The sequence below is a fragment of the Rhinopithecus bieti genome, unplaced genomic scaffold (genome assembly GCF_001698545.2).
Source record: "Rhinopithecus bieti isolate Rb0 unplaced genomic scaffold, ASM169854v2 scaffold_50799, whole genome shotgun sequence".
Taxonomy (NCBI): domain Eukaryota; kingdom Metazoa; phylum Chordata; class Mammalia; order Primates; family Cercopithecidae; genus Rhinopithecus; species Rhinopithecus bieti.
The window spans coordinates 34802-51241 of record NW_016819917.1 but is presented as its reverse complement, the minus strand read 5'-3'; the positions used below and the strand labels follow the sequence as shown (position 1 = coordinate 51241).

General features: G+C 44.7%; 1 protein-coding gene across 8 annotated transcripts in view; it reads right to left on the bottom strand.

Moving 5' to 3' along the window:
* The window catches only part of ZNF415 (zinc finger protein 415), a 24354-nt gene extending 13135 nt beyond the window's left edge, over positions 1–11219 (bottom strand). Inside the window, exons 1-3 of one of the 8 annotated variants that reach the window (XM_017859330.1) lie at positions 11104–11219; positions 6641–6797; positions 5770–5851 (exon numbers count right to left, since the gene is read on the bottom strand). In XM_017859330.1, the coding sequence (XP_017714819.1) occupies positions 5770–5784 (15 nt within the window). In that variant the 5' untranslated portion in view covers positions 5785–5851; positions 6641–6797; positions 11104–11219. Of the gene's footprint in view, positions 1–1625; positions 1739–5511; positions 5725–5769; positions 7125–11103 lie in introns of those variants that run through there. The other 7 variants (XM_017859333.1, XM_017859329.1, XM_017859328.1 and 4 more) reach the window with 7 other exon arrangements.
* Positions 11220–16440: the final 5221 nt, after the last annotated feature.

Genomic DNA, 16440 nt, shown 5'->3' with positions numbered 1-16440 from the left:
AAAAAAAAAAAAAAAAAAAAAAAAAAAAAAAGAGACAAAGGACATCGAATTGAAAAAGAACAAGTCAAACTGTCCTATTGTACAGATGATATTAATCTAAAAAAACCTCAAGGGCCCACCAAAAAATACTTAGTTCTGATAAATTCAGTGAGGTTGTAAGTTACAAAATCAACATACAAATATCAGTAGTGTTTCTATACCCCAAAAATAAGTACCTGAAAAAGGAATCATGAGGACAAAATCAAAGGAATCACAAAGGCAGAATCAATGTATAAGAGTTAACAAAGAATTAAAATACCTAGGAACGGCAGGCTGGGCACGGCGGCTCACACCTATAATCCCAGCACTTTGGGAGGCAGAGGCGGCTGCATCACCTGAGGTCAGGAGTTCGAGACCAGCCTGGCCAAAACGATGAAACCCCGTCTCCACTAAAAATACAAAAGATAAGCCCAGCGTGGGGGCAGGCGCCTGTCCCCAGCTACTTGGGAGGCTGAGGCATGAGAATCGCTTGAACCCAGGAGGCGGAGTTTGCAGTGAGCCGAGACCATGCCACTGCACTCCAACCTGGGCAACAGAGCAAGACTGAGTCTCAAAATATATATATATTAATTCTTTCAATTTGTGAGCATGAAATGTCTTTCCATTTGTTTGTGTCCTCTTGAATTTTTTTTCATCAGTATGTTGTAGGGTTCTTTTTTTTTCTTTTTTCTTTTTTTTGAGACGCAGTCTCTCTCAGTCACCTAGGCTGGAGTTCAGTGGTGTAATCTCAGCTCACTGCAACCTCTACCTCCCGGGTTCAAGGGATTCTACTGCCTCAGCCTCCCAAGCAGCTGGGATTACAGGCATGTGCCACCACACCTGACTAATTTTGTATTTTTTTTAGTAGAAATGGGGTTTCTCCATGTTGGTCAGTCTGGTCTTGAACTCCTAACCTCAGGGATCCACCTGCCTCGGCCTCCCAAAGTGCTGGGATTATAGGCGTGAGCCACCGTGCCCAGCTGTAGGGTTCCTTTTGTAGACATCTTTTACCTCCTTGGTTAAATCCGTTCCTCGGTTTTTCTTTTTTTTTTTTTTTTTGAGACAGAGTCTTGCTCTGTCACCCAGGCTGCAGTGCAATGGTGTCATCTCAGCTCACTGCAACCTCCACCTCCCGGTTTCAAGCAATTCTCCTGCCTCAGCTTCCTGAGTAGCTGGGATTACAGGTGCCTGCCACCACACCTGGATAAGTTTTTGTATTTTTAATAGAGATGGGGTTTCACCATGTTCGCCAGGCTGGTCTCGAACTCCTGACCTCATGATCTGCCCGCCTTGGCCTCCCAAAGTGAGAATTAATATTGTTAAAATGACCATAGTGCCCAAAGAATTTACAGATTCAATGCAATCTCTATTGAAATACCAATGTCATTTTATTAAAAACAGAAAAAAGAATCCTAAAATTTGTATGGTATCAAAAAAGAGCCCAAAGAGTCAAAGCAATCCTGAGTAAAGCTGAAGGCATCACTCTACCTGACTTCAAAATATATTACAAGGCTATAGTAAACAAAAGAGCATGGTATTGGTATAAAAACAGCCACACAGACAAATGAAACAAAATTGTGAACCCAGAAATAAATACATGTACTTACAGCCAAATGATTTGTGACAAAGGCACCAAATACATACACTGGGGAAATGACATCCTCTTTAATAAATGGCGCTGGGAAAATTGGATATCCATGTGTAGAATGAAATTGGATCCCTATATGGCACCATATACAAAAATCAACACAGATGCATTAACAACTTAAAAATAAGACCCCCAAAATATAAAACTACTATAAGAAAACAGGACAAACACTTCAGGACACTGGTCTAGACAAAGGTTTTATGGCTAAGACCTCAAAAGCATCAATGGCAAAAACAAAGATAGATAAATGGCACTATATTAAATTTAAAAGCTTTGCATAGAGTGAAGAGGCAACCTGTTGAATAGGAGGAAATATTTGTAAACTATTCATCTGACAAAGGACTAATATTCAAACCGTACAAGGAACTCAAACAGTTCAACAGTAACAAAGAAATAATCCCATTAAAACTTGGGCAAAGGACAGAATAGACCTTTCTCCAAAGAGGACATACAAATGGCCAAAAGATATATATATATAAAATGCTCAACATCAGTAATCATCAAAGAATGAGAAAAGCACAGTATCATCTTATCCCAGTTAGACTGGCTATTACTAAAAAAGACACTGCACTCCACTGCACTCCAGCCCGGGCGACAGAGCAAGACTCCGTCTCGAAAAAAAAAAAAAAAAAAAAAAAAAAAAGACAAAAAAAATAACAAATGCTGGTGAGGAATGTGGAGAATGGGTAACTCTTATACACTGCTGGTGGGAATGTAAATTAGTATAGCCATTACAGGCCAGGCGTGGTGGCTTACATCTGTAATCTCAGCACTTTGGGAGGTCAAGGCAGGCAGATACCTGAAGCGAGGAGTTCGAGACCAGCCTACTCAATATGACAAAACTCACCACCCCGTCTCTACTAAAAATACAAAAATTAGCCGGGTGTGGTGGTGGGCACCCATAATCCCAGCTACTCAAGAGGCTGAGGCAGGGAGAACTGCTTGAACCTGTGAGGCGGACAATGCAGTGAGCTGTGACCATGCCACTGCACTCCAGCCTGGGCGACAGAGTGAGACTCTGTCTCAAGAAAATTAAAATAAATAAATAAATAAATTAGTATAGCCATTATGAACAGTATGAAGACTTCTCAAAAACTAAAACTAGAACTACCACATAATCCAGCAATCCCATTACTGGGTATTTATCAAGAAAGAAGAAATCAGTATATCAAAGGGATACCTGTACTCCCATGTTTACTGCAGCACTATTCACAATAGCAAAGATATGACATCAACCTAACTATCTATCAACAGGTGAGTGGATAACGAAATGTGGTATATTCAGCCATAAAAAAGAATGTAGCAGCATGAACGGAACTGCTGGTCATTATATTAAGTGACACACATCAGGAGCAGAAAGGCAAGTCTCGCATGTTGACACTCACTTGTGGGAGTTAACAAAAGTCGATTGCATGGAGGTAGAAAGTAGAATGGTAGTTATCAGAGACTGTGAAGGGTGTGTGGGTGGGTGCGGGCAGGGAGGACAAAGAGAAGTTGGTTAATGAGTACAACTATAGTTAGAAGGAGTAAGTTCTAATGTTGGACAGCATCCTAAGGTGACTACAGTTATCAACAATGTATCGTATATTTTCAAAACAGCTAGAAGAGAGGACTTGAAATATTCTCAACACTTAAAAATGATAAATAATCAAGGTAATAGACACCTCAAATACCATTACTTGATCATTACACATTCTATGACACATGCAACAAAATATCACATCTGCCCCTTAAATATGAACCAATATTATGTATCGACTTGAAAAAGGAGCAAGCTATCCTGGTTCCTTAATATGAAAACAGGTAAATATTCACAACTTGCAGGATAAAATACCCCAACAAAACATTTACTGAAAATTTTCTTCTAAAATCTCACAATGATTAAACACATTTCAACAGGTCTTGAGCTGTCTCTTCTCACAGAACTGACAATAGTGGCTCACCATTGAGACGTGTGCGAGGGTGTAAGGCTTGACAGGAAAAGGGATGCTCTGTATCTAAGCACCTAAATGTATCTCTATTGAGAGTTTCACCATAAAACAAATATATACATCGTGTGATGTTTAAAATAAAAGCAGCATAATACTTAATAGATATCATAAGAATATGGCTATATACTCTTCAATGAAAAAGGAGTTCTGCTCTGATGTCTGAGCAAAACTGTTACCATTTTTGCCTAAAATATCTGATGCCTAAGAGACCCTGCAGGAACAGCACCATCTCTGTGGTATGCAAATGCTGAGAATGGTTTAAAAACTTGGCTGGGCGCGGTGGCTCACGCCTCTAATCCCAGCACTTTGGGAGGCTGAGGTGGATGGATCATGAGGTCAGAAGTTGGAGACCAGCCTGACCTACATGGTGAAACCCCGTCTCTACTAAAAATACAAAAATTAGCTGGGCATGGTAGCATGCACCTGTAATCCCAGCTAGCCAGGAGGCTGAGGCAGGAGAATCGCTTGAACTCGGGAAGCGGAGGTTGCAGTAAGCTGAGATCGTGCCACTGCACTCCAGCCTGCGTGACAGAGCAAGACTCAAAAAAAAAAAAAAAAAGTCCTACTCCTACAGCTGGCCAGGCATGGTGACTCACGCCTATAATCCCAGCACTTTGGGAGGCTGAGGCAGGCGGACCATACGGTCAGGAGTTCAAGACCAGTCTGGCCAACATAGTGAAACCCCATCTCTACAAAAATTAGTCGGGCACAGTGGCGGGCGCCTGTAGTCTCAGCTACTTGGGAGGCTGAGGCAGAGGAATCATCTGAACCCGGGAGGTGGAGGTTGCGGTGAGCCGAGATCGTGCCACTGCACTCCAACCTGGGCGACGGACCAAGACTCTGTCTCAAAAACAAAAAAAAGTCCTACAGTTACATTTTTTGTTGTTGTTGTTAGACAGAGTCTCGCCCTGTCACCCAGGCTGGAGTGCAATGCAGTGATGCGATCTCCATTCACTGTAACCTCTGCCTCCCAGGTTCAAGTAATTCTCCTACCTCAGCCTCCTGAGTAGTTGGGATTACAGGTGTGTGCCACCACACCTGGCTAATTTTTGTATATTTAGTAAAGACGGCGTTTCACCATGTTTGCTGGTCTCAAACTCCTGACCTACAGTGATCCACTCACCTCGGCCTCCAAAGTGCTGGGATTACAGGCCTGAGCCACTGTGTTCGGCCTTACAGTTATACTTCTACATTGACTTTATGTTTCAAAGTCATTAAAGGAAAAAACGCCCTCTGGTACTGATGTCTGCATCTCAACTTTACATTCCATTCCAAGTCATTAACAGTCTGGAGTCAGAGACATACTGATACACTAGTTTCATCTGGATGACAAAATCAGGCACAAAATATATCCCCTTATTGGCTGCCTTTTCCAGGATTTACCAGGTATTTGTCTACATTAATATGTGACTTTAGGCCAGGCATGGTGGCTCACGCCTGTCATCCTAGCACTTTGGGAGGCCAAGGCAGGTGGATTACCTGAGGTCAGGAGTTCGAGACCAGCCTGACCAACATAGAGAAACTCCATCTCTATTAAAAATACAAAATTAGCCGGGCATGGTGGTACAGGCCTGTAAACCCAGCTACTTGGGAGGCTGAGGCAGGAGAATCGCTTGAACTCGGGAGGCAGAGGTTCCGGTGAGCCGAGATTGTGCCATTGCACTGCAGCCTGGGCAACAAGAGCGAAACTCTGTCTCAAAAACAAACAAACAACAACAACAAAAAGAAACATGACTTCCATGGGCAGCTTCTCTGCTTCTCTATTCCTGGGCCACGGAGAGCTGACAGTGCATCCAGATGTGGCCCCTGAACAATCCCTGCTGTCCAACAGCACTGACACCACGGGACCCTCACCCCGTCTCCATCCATGTCTGGGTGTGAGCCCTTCCCAGGCCCATGCCCACTGGACTCTTCCCAAGTTCATGTCACTGGGTCAGAGTGAGACGGAATCTCAGTAGAGATGAGAGGGACTGCAGAAAGGCATGGGTGAGCGTGAGCAAACGTGTCAGGCAGGACGCTTCAGAGTCGGAGAAGACTTGCAGCTCCAGCACACTGTCTCCCGCCTTTCTGAAAGGAAGAAGACAGAATGATCCACACAGAATCTTTCTTTACCTGAGTGAAAGCCATTCCTGACGCCTCTGCTGTCTTCTTCTGGGTTTCTTCCTCATGTGCCAAGGGCCTTTAGAAGTCAATGCTGAGTAACAACAACAAGTGCTCTTTAGTGCTCAAAAACAACACACGCCCTCTTGTGTGACAAGCACAAACATACACAGGAAGGAGCTCGCCCTGTGCAAAGATGGTCCTCTGCTGCCCACTGCACCAGGGTGGCCCCAAGGACAAGAAACTCCTACAGGAAAACCCATACATGAGTCTTCTGACCCCTTTCTTCAGAACCCTCTCCCCTCCTGGAGAAGCTCGCACACACGCTGCAGCAGTGAGTAGACCCAGCCCTGATCAACCCCCATGCAGAGCCCTTTCCCTCTCTGTGGCTCCCAGGCTGAGCTCAGCCCTCAGAAATAGAGGACGCAGAGCCTTGGTGCTCAGGGCTGGATCTAGACGAGAATCATGCTGGGCACTGTATCATCAAGGGCGGGTCCCAACCTATGTGAATGGGAATCTCTGGGACATGGGTGCGGGCACAAGAAGTGTATCTGCAAAGTACCTCAGCACTTCCACATGAAGCCAGGGGTGAGCTCTACTCAAACAGGGTCAGCCCAGCATAGCCCCCACCTTCTGACTCTGTTCTTCCCTTGGGACCTTGGGTTCATCAGGATCCAGACAGTGGAAGCAGAAAGAATCGAGAGAAGCATGCAGAGCAGGCAATAGGGACCAGAGGAGGGAGTGAGGGGGTGGCTGGAGTGTGTCAGGCAGGACACTTCAGAGTCGGAGAAGATTTGCAGCTCCAATACACTGTCCAATACAGAAGTCCCCACTGAGAGGGTGATATCAGAACAGAAACCTGAGGAAGGAGGGGTGTTTGCACCTGCAGCTGAGGGGTCAGCGAGTTCCAGCAGAGGGACAGCCCACGTGAAGGCCTTGAGGCAGGAGCAACCAGGGCCCAGGAACAGGAAAGGCACCCGCGTGGCTGGAGCAGAGGAAGCGAGGAGGATACAGGTAGGAGATGAGGTCAGAGAGGTCCTCTGGGAGGGCAGATAAGACAGGGCAGATGCCTTCAAACATTTTTCTCCCATATCTCAAAAGAATTTTGGAAATGATGTATTTCCTCACCCATTTTAATTAAACATATAATATTTTCTTTATAAATTAACACAGTTACAATGTAATATCTTATATATTTGAAGTCCCAGGAAATACATGGTCACCCTCATCTGAGATGTGCAGGACTGCCGGGGAAGGCATCTAGGGAGTCAGGAAGTCACTTCTGGACACCTGAAAGTGGAGATACCTGTTAGATGTCCTAGCAGAAAGTTGAGGAGACGGCCAGGCATGGTGGCTCACGCCTGTAATCCCAGCACTTTGGGAAGCCGAGGCAGGTGGATCACCTGAGGTCAGGAGTTCAAGACCAGCCTGACCAACATGGTGAAACCCCATCTCCACTAAAAATACAAAAAGAAATTAGCCAGGCATGGTGGTGGGCACTGGTAATCCCAGCTACTCGGGAGGCTGAGGCAGGAGAATCGTTTGAACCCAGGAGGCAGAGGTTGTGGTGAGCCGAGATTGCGCCACTGCACTACAGCCCGGGCAACAAGAGCGAAACTCCATGTCAAAAAAAAAAAAAAAAGAGGTTTATTTGGCTCATGGTTCTGCAGGCTGTACAAGAAGCACAGTGCCACCATCTGCCTCTGATGAGGGCCTCAGGAAGCTTCCGTTCAGCGTGGAGGGTGAAGGGGCGCCAGCAGGGCAGATGAAATGGTGAGAGAGGAGGCAAGAGACAGAGAGAGGTCAGGCTTTTTGACAACCAGCCCTCAGGGGAACTAAGAGTCAGAACTCACTCGCTAGAGAATGACATCAAGCCATTCGCAAGCAATCTGCTCCCATGACACTCACCAGACCCTACCCCCAAGTTTGGAAACCACATTTCAACATGAGAGTTGGTGGGGCAAAACAAATCATATCCAAACAATTGCACATTCTGAGGCTATGAGTGGGGCTGGCGTCTAGTACACAATTGGAGGGTTAGCAGCAGCCAGGAGCAGGAACAGACCATTCCCAGTCACTACGGGGTAGGGATCCCAAGCCCTGAGACAGGTGGGTGGGTAAGTTGGAAAAGATCTCTTCCTTTGCTTCCAGGGGCTCAACAGTGAAAAAAAAAAAAAAAAACAAGGCCTTTAAGTGAGCAAAAAAAAGAAAGAAAAGTTCCAGAGACAAGGTGCAGAATAGAAAAATAGGAGAATGGAAGAGGTGCGGGGCAGGAATTAAATGACGCCAGGAAATCTGGGTGTATGTTTTCTCCAGGCTGTGATCAGCTACACAGGGACAGAAGCAAAGTAACAGAGTTGGATGTGGGGATGTCTGGGAGAAACACACGATGTCGTACACTTGACTTGCAAAGCATGTAGTATCTGAAAGGGTCTGTTCATATCCAATTTTGTTTTGTTTTGTTTTGTTTTTGAGATGGAGTCTCGCTGTGTCACCAGGCTGGAGTGCGGAGGCGTGATTTCGGCTCACTGCAACCTCCGCCTCCCGGGTTCAAGCGATTCTCCTGCCTCAGCCTCTTGAGTAGCTGGGAATACAGGCACGTGCCACCATGCCCAACTATTTTTTGTATTTTTAGTAGAGACGGGGTTTTGCCATGTTGGCCAGGATGGTCTTAATCTCCTGACCTCGTGATCCACCCGCCTCAGCCTCCCAAAGTGCTGGGATTACAGGCATGAGCCACCGCTCCTGGCCTTTTTTGTTTTTAAACAGGATCTTGCTCTGTCGGCCAGGCTAGAGTGCAGCGATACAATCCTGGCTCAGTGCAGCCTTGACCTCCTGGGCTAAAGCAATCCTCCCACCTCAGCCTCTGGAGTAGCTGGGACAACAACAGGCACAAACCACCACATCTGGCTAATTTTTAAATTTTTTATAGTGACAAGGTCTCACTATGTTACCTAGGCTGGTCTCAAACTGGGCTCAAGTGATTGTCCTGTCTCAGCCTCTGAAAGTGCTGGGATTATAGGCATGAGCAATCATGCCTGCCATATCTCTATCATTTTAAAATTAAAACGGGGGCCAGGCGCAGTGGCTCACGCCTGTAATCCCAGCACTTTGGGAGGCCGAGGCGGGCAGATTATGAGGTCAGGAGTTTGAGACCAGCCTGACCAACATGGTGAAACCCCATCTCTACTAAAAATACAAATTAGCTGGGCGTGGTGGCGCACGCCTGTAGTCCCAGCTACTCGGGAGACTGGGGCAGGAGAATCACTTGAACCCGGGAGGCGGAGGTTGCGGTGAGGTAAGATCACGCCACTGCACTCCAGCCTGGGTGACAGAGCAAGCCTCCATCTCAAAAAGTGCTGGGATTATAGGCATGAACCACCGTGCCCGGCCTCAACACTTTTAATGTTCCTTTAGAGCAAGGTTGTCCACTCTGCAGCCTAGGAAGGCTTTGAATGCAGCCCAACACAAATTCCTAAACTTTCTTAAAACACTTTGAGATTTTTTGCATATTTTAAATTTATTTATTTACTTATTTATTTTTAGCTCATCAGCTATTGTCAGTGTTAGTGTACTTTATGTGTGGCCCAAGACAATTCTTCTTCCAATGTGGCCCAAGACAATTCTTCTTCCAATGTGGCCCAGGGAAGCCAAAAGATTGGACACCCCTGCTTTGGAGATACACTATGTAGTGAGTGATAAGAGTCTTTCACTTTCTGCCCAGCTTTACTCTCCCACTCCCCTTCCCCTCCCCCTGCCCCAATGCCAGGGAAGGGGAAGAGGATGAGCTGTGGGATTAATGAGTCAAGTCACTTCCCTCTGCCTTAACAGGGATTGCAAGTGGAAGCTAACTTCTGATGTCATAATTATAAAATGCACCAGCCTTAATAGACAGGAGTTTTGCAATTCTCATCTTCATCTGTATATTTTAAACTTATAAAGACAGAAACCAACAGGTCAAAATGTAGATAACACATCCAGTCAATTCACAACTCACCTGGACCCAGGGTCCTCCTTTTTCCTCATTACCGTGTGTTTCCCTCCCTCATTCCGTACATAGCTCTCATTCTCACCTTCTTTCTCTAGCTCTTTCCTTCCCCCTTATTTTCTCCCTAGGATTCTGCTCATTTTGAGCCCCTCTCCTCTCCTGCTGTTTCTCCCCTTCTTCCCTCTGTTTCTTCTCTTTCACCTGTTTTTTCCAGTCTTGCAATTTGTTTCACCTCATATTCCTCTTTCTTCCTAATCTTTTCATCGTCCCAATCTCCACATACTTCTGGCTCTTTGTTCCCCATTTCAGCGCCCCCTGTTAAATTCCCTCTTCCCTGTTACACACCCTTGTCCCCACTCTTTGGCACCCCCAGATCCCAGGCCTCCCCGTGCTGTGGTTCTCCCTCTGCTCTCCTTGTCTTCGGCTGCCCCTTCTTTTTGTCCCAGCACCACACCGCTCTGTCTGCCCTGGCTCCAAATCCCTCCTCCTCTCTCCCACTCTCTAACTGAGGAGCCTCCCCCTTTGCTGCCCCCCGCCCTACCTTGCTGTCCTTCATCTCTCTGGATACTGTGCGTTTTCTCGAAATGTGTCTAGTTACTTTTCTCTCCTTGCTACTTTCTTGGCTTCTTCTTTCACTCTTCCTGTCTCTTTGAAAATTTCTAACTATCCTCTACTTTGCCATCTGTGTATTGGTTTCCCTCATTCTTTCCTCTGTCTCAGGTTTTCTACGGCTTTCTCTGTCCCTCTCTGTCTCCCGATCCCTTTGGCCCACACATTCACAAGAGGGTCTGGGGTAAGATGCCTGCAACCTGGAGGAGAGCATTTTCCAGGGAGTGGAGGAGGGCAGGCAAGAACACCGGGTGTCACAGGACAGGCCCTGAGCACCTCCCCAACGCGGGCTCAGGGGAGGCCTGGGGAGCAGCAGGGCCTGGCACGAGGAGAAGGGAGGTGGGGGGCGACGGCACCTTCGGACAGGGGTGGGGTCTGCAGGATCCCAGGACCAGGCAGAGCACGCGGGCTCTGGAGCGCTGCGCTCCAGGGGCCGACGAGGGCGAGGCTGGGATGCGCCCAGGACGGGAATCTACCTCTTGGGTGAGGACTTTAAAAAGCCCGGGGCTGGAGGAGGGGTCAGGAAAAGGTTTTAAGCGGGAGGAAGAAGCAAAGGGCCCGGGACAGGAGCAGCCTCAGAACGAGTTCAACCCAAAGGGAAGCGATTCCGGACCCACACCGTGAGGCCTGTATTCACCGGGGGTGGAGGGCGCGGTGCGGGGATTTTAAAGCCCGTAGCGACCCCGGGCATCGGCTGTGGAAATGGGAAACAGGGAGCGCAGGTTTCATCTACACAGAGGGCCACTCACGCTCAGCGCCGTCACCTTCACCCAGCACGATCCGTTTCCGGACTGTAGGAAACTGCGCATGCGCGGAGAGCAGAGCCCGGGCAGCCTGGAGGCGGGGCGCGGTTGGAGTGGGCGGGGCCTGCGCCGTTTCAAGGTTAAGAAGCAGAGTTGTGTGGGCCACTCATGTTGGAAACCAAAATATTTTCCACTTACCAGGTTGAAAACGGTTTATGGTAAAACTATTTTGCCTGCAGGTTGGACCCGATCCTGCTAGGGAGTCTCCTGCAGCTTAGCAGTCTGGGAACTGGGATTTCGGTGGGGGATCCACAACTAGCAGTGGCTGGATCCATAAACGTTATCGAAAAACAAAAATAAAGTGTCTGGAATAACTCCACTGGATTTCAAGACTACCAATATAGGAAAGATAATAAAAATTGTGTGGTATTGGGGCAATAAAAGACATATGGATTGATGCAATACAGTAAGTGAGTGCAAAAATAGCCTCTACAGGTACTTCCAATTGATTTTTGACAAAGTTACCAAGGGAATTGAATGAAGGAAGAATTTTTAAAAACTGGTGAGGGGCTAAATTAATATCCATAGCAGAAAAGAAGTCGTCTTTACTGAAACTTCACAAGGGTACAGACATTAGCTCAACATTGACCACAGCCTAAATGTAAAATATCAAACCATAAAATGGCATCCTGTAGGAGACTGAAAGAAAAAAATACTCACAGAATAAAATCGTAAGCATCAAGAGCTTGTTCAAAAATTCTTAGCCATGGCAGCAAAAGCATGATTCATTAAAGAAAAAAAATCAACTGGTATTTACCAAATTAAAACCTTTTGATCTGTGAAAGACCTTAAGACAAGGAAAGAAAAGGTATTTGATATGGTTTGGATCGATGTCCCCATCAAATCTCATCTTCAAGTATAATCCTCAGGTGTTGAGGGAGGGACCTGGTGGGAGCTGACTGGATCATGGAGATGGTTTTCCCATGCCATTCTCATGATAGTGAGTTCTCAGGAGATCTCATGGTTTAAAAATCTGTGATAGCTCCTCCTTTGATCACTGTCTCTCCTGCTGCATGCAAGACGTGCCTTGCTTCCCCTTTGCTTTCCTCCATGATTATAAGTTTCCTGAGGCCTCCCTAGCCATGTGGAACTGTGAGTCAATTAAACCTCTTTTGTTTATAAATCACCCAGTCTCAGACTGTATATTTATGGCAGTGTGAAAATGGACTAATACAGTAGTGAATAATAGAAAATATTTACCTACCATATATCTGACATTAAACTGGTATGTGGAATGTATAAAGAATTCTAGAATGACTTAAAAACAAACAAAAAAGCAAAATAATCAAATTAGAAAATGGATAGAACTATGAAGAGACATTTCACTGAAGCAGACATACTGAGATAAATGAGCACATAAAAAGATTTCCAACATCACCATCCATCAAATCTCAGAACTCAGCATTTTCTGCTTTCTCCATGTGAACCCCTGGATGCTGTCAGAGATCATGGGAAACACAGGAGCTTCTACTGAACAGTGCAGTTGATGTGTATTAGCAACCTGTAATTGTTTTTGGAAACTAACAATGGAAACACAGATACAAAAATATTAGCTCAAAAAATGTGCATTGTCTTTGTCACTATTAGTGATTTTTTTTTTTTTTTTTTTTTTTTTTTTTTTTGAGACGGAGTCTTGTTCTGTCACCCAGGCTGGAGTGCAGTGGTGTGATCTCGGCTCACTGCAACCTCTACCTCCTGGGCTCAAGAGATTCTCCTGCCTCAGCCTCCTGAGTAGCTGTGACCACAGGTGCGTGCCACCACACCCAGCTATTTTTTGTATTGTTAGTAGAGATAGAGTTTTGCCATGTTGGCCAGGCTGGTCTGCAATTCCTGACCTCAGGGATCTGCCCACCTTGGCCTCCCAAAGTGCTGGGATTACAGAGGTGAGCCACCGCGCCTGGCCACTATTAGTGAATTCTTAAACTCACACCTCAGGTACTGGATGCCTCCTTCGAAAGATGTGATAATCTTCCTTACAGGATTATGTGGTAATGAGTGTCTCTGTCATTCATTTAGGTAAGATGCATAGGCAATAGTGATCTATAAAAATGTAGACTTAATTGATCTATAAAAATATAGATTTAATACAAAGTTACCACAATCACAATGACATATGAAGATAAACCATTTAAAAATTACAAGAGATACTAACAAAATAGGCATAGATGGTGAGTAAAGGACAAAAATAACTAGCATTGTTACTGTAGCATCATCATTAAAAGCTTTGTCTTTGCAGCCAGACAACATGGATTCAAATCTCGATTCTGCCTCTTACTGAAATGTGATTAGATTGAGTCTTTTAAAGCAGAAAATGCTGAAGTCTGAGATTTGATGGATGGTGATGTTGGAAATCTTTTTATGTGCCTATTTATTTCAGTATATCTGCTTCAGTAAAATGTCTCTTCATAGTTTTATCCATTTTCTAATTATATATAACATATACTATATACATATATTATATATAACATATACATATATAGTATATATAGTATATACATACACATACTATATGTATATACTATATATGTATATAGTATATATACATACTATATATGTATATATAACATATACATATTATACATATATTATATATAATACATGTTATATGTATATAATATACACATATTATATATATTTTATATATATAGAGAGAGAGCGAGAGATGCAGCCCTGCTCTGTCGCTGAGGCTGGAGTGCAATGGCGGGATCTCAGCTCAATGCAACGGCCACCTCCCAGGCTCAAGCGATTCTCCTGCCTCAGCCTCTCAAATAGCTAGGATTACAGGTGCCCGCCACCACACCCAGCTAATTTTTCTATTTCTAGTAGAGACGGGGTTTCACCATGTTGATCAGGCTGGTCTTGAACTCCTGACCTCAGGTGATCCCCCCACCTCGGCCTCCCAAAGTGCTGGGATTACAGGCATGAGCCACTGTGCCTGGCCTAATTTGATTATTTTGCCTATCTGTCCTAGGTTTCTTCACCTCTGAAATGAGAATATCATCAATACTTATTTCAGGGAGCTGACAGTTCAGCTGTTACATATAAAGCATTAATAACTGTGATTCTTACTCTGTAATTGATATAAAAGAAAATATATATGCAAAGATCAATCACTTATTAAAGTATACATATATATATATCAGTTTTTTAAAATGGAAACAAATCTAAAGGGAGTATATTAAATGGCAGCTATCATGGCAAAAGTTGCACAAATATCATGTTTCGCTGTAAGAGCCTCTGGCTCAGCACAGAAATACCAGCCACAGTGGGAAGCTGAATTGCCTCCAGGGACTCACTGAGAGAAATTACCTCTTTTGCATAAATGATAGTATCTTGGGGACTCTCTTATTAACTGTATTTTCATTTACTTCTCCAGATGCTGGTTAACATCCACACGCTTGATTTTCAAGCAGCTGATCTTTGATAACTTCCATATTAAGAGACTTCATTTTGCCATCTAGTTAGTATCCCTGTACTTTAACTGAACTGAAGATTTATAAGGACAGTCCATTTTCCTATTTACAGAGAACCTCGTCTGTACCTGCCATTGTCTTACATACATTTTCATGTCACAAAATTTTATTTCCAAACAACACCCTAATTTATGTATCTTCTAAGTTTTCACTGGAGTAACACAGAGAAGAAATGCAGTAAACATATAATTTGGATTAAAATGTATGGAAGGAAAAAATCCTTAAAGTAAAATCATACACAAAACAAAAGTCATTTTACTTCTATTGGCTCACGGCTGTAATCCTAGCCCTTTGGGAGGCTGAGGCAGGAGGAATGCTTGAGGCCAAGAGTTCAAGACCAACCTGGCCAACATAGCGAGACCTCACATATAAAAAGAAAAAGAAAAAAAAAGATGCTATGGAATATATTACACAATACCATAAACTGAACATGACATTAACATAACACAGCCTTTGGAAAAATACCCTTTGGCTAAAGTTGCTTGATCGTATTATGTAATAAACTTTTCCTTGAGGCCGGGCGCGATGGCTCAACCCTGTAATCCCAGCACTTTGGGAGGCCGACACGGGCGGATCACGAGGTCAGGAGATCGAGACCATCCTGGCTAACACGGTGAAACCCCGTCTCTACTAAAAAATACAAAAAACTAGCCGGGCGAGGTGGCGGCGCCTGTAGTCCCAGCTACTCGGGAGGCTGAGGCAGGAGAATGGCGTGAACCCGGGAGGCGGAGCTTGCAGTGAGCTGAGATCTGGCCACAGCACTCCAGCCTGGGTGACAGAGCAAGACTCCGTCTCAAAAAAAAAAAAAAAAAAACTTTTCCACAAATTCATTTGCATTGAACTACTGTAAAAATATTTTAGGCAATTTAAACAGCATTTCACAAACATTTTTCAAGAATGACGTTGTGTAATGGGATCTATGGGTTCAGCAGAAAAGGAAGAGTAGTTATCTACTATTATGAAGAAAGCGGAGGTCTTTCCTAACAAAGAAGTTTGAAATTTCTTTTTTCTTTTGTTTTGAGACGGAGTCTCACTCTATTGCCCAGGCTGGAGTGCAGTGGTGAGATCTCAGCTCACTGCAACCTCCATCTCCCAGGTTCAAGTGATTCTCCCGCCTCAGCCTCCCTAGTAGCTAGAACTACAGGTGTGCGCTGCCACACCTGGCTAATTTTTGTATTTTTAGTAGAGATGGGATTTCACCATGTTGGCCAGGCTGGTCTTGAGCTCCTGACCTAAGGTGATCCACCTGCCTCAGGCTCCCAAAGTGCTGCGATTACAGGCATGAGCCACCATGCCTGGCCAGAAATCAGAAGTTTCAAGAGTAAATATTCAGTGTTGTACTAGAATCAGTTTCCATTTTGTGATTTTTGTCTTATAACACCTTTTATACCTCTGCACTCCCCCTTCTTATTCTGCCCACCTGGCCAAGCTGGTAATGCCCGTGTTTCCTCCTTTGGCACTAGATGGAAATTCAAAGCACATGTGGGACCCTCACCCCAACCTCACCCTTTTATTAAAGGTTATTACCATAATACCCCAAGCAAGTTATTTATCCTTGCTCTCTCAAGCCATTTTAGACCAGTTTGGGAAGTCAATCCTGCTTCTCACAGAAAGCCTCATTATGCAATACACATTTTCCTAAAACTTCATTGTTTGGCATCATTTTCCATATCTAAACCAAACTGTAGGTGGAGTTCAATCCACTTCCCGTGGAGGGGTGACAAATTAACATTACCAAAAACGTGATAAGCCTAAATTTATGAAACTTCTAGTTTACCTACCAAAACAATATGAAATTTCCATTTATATA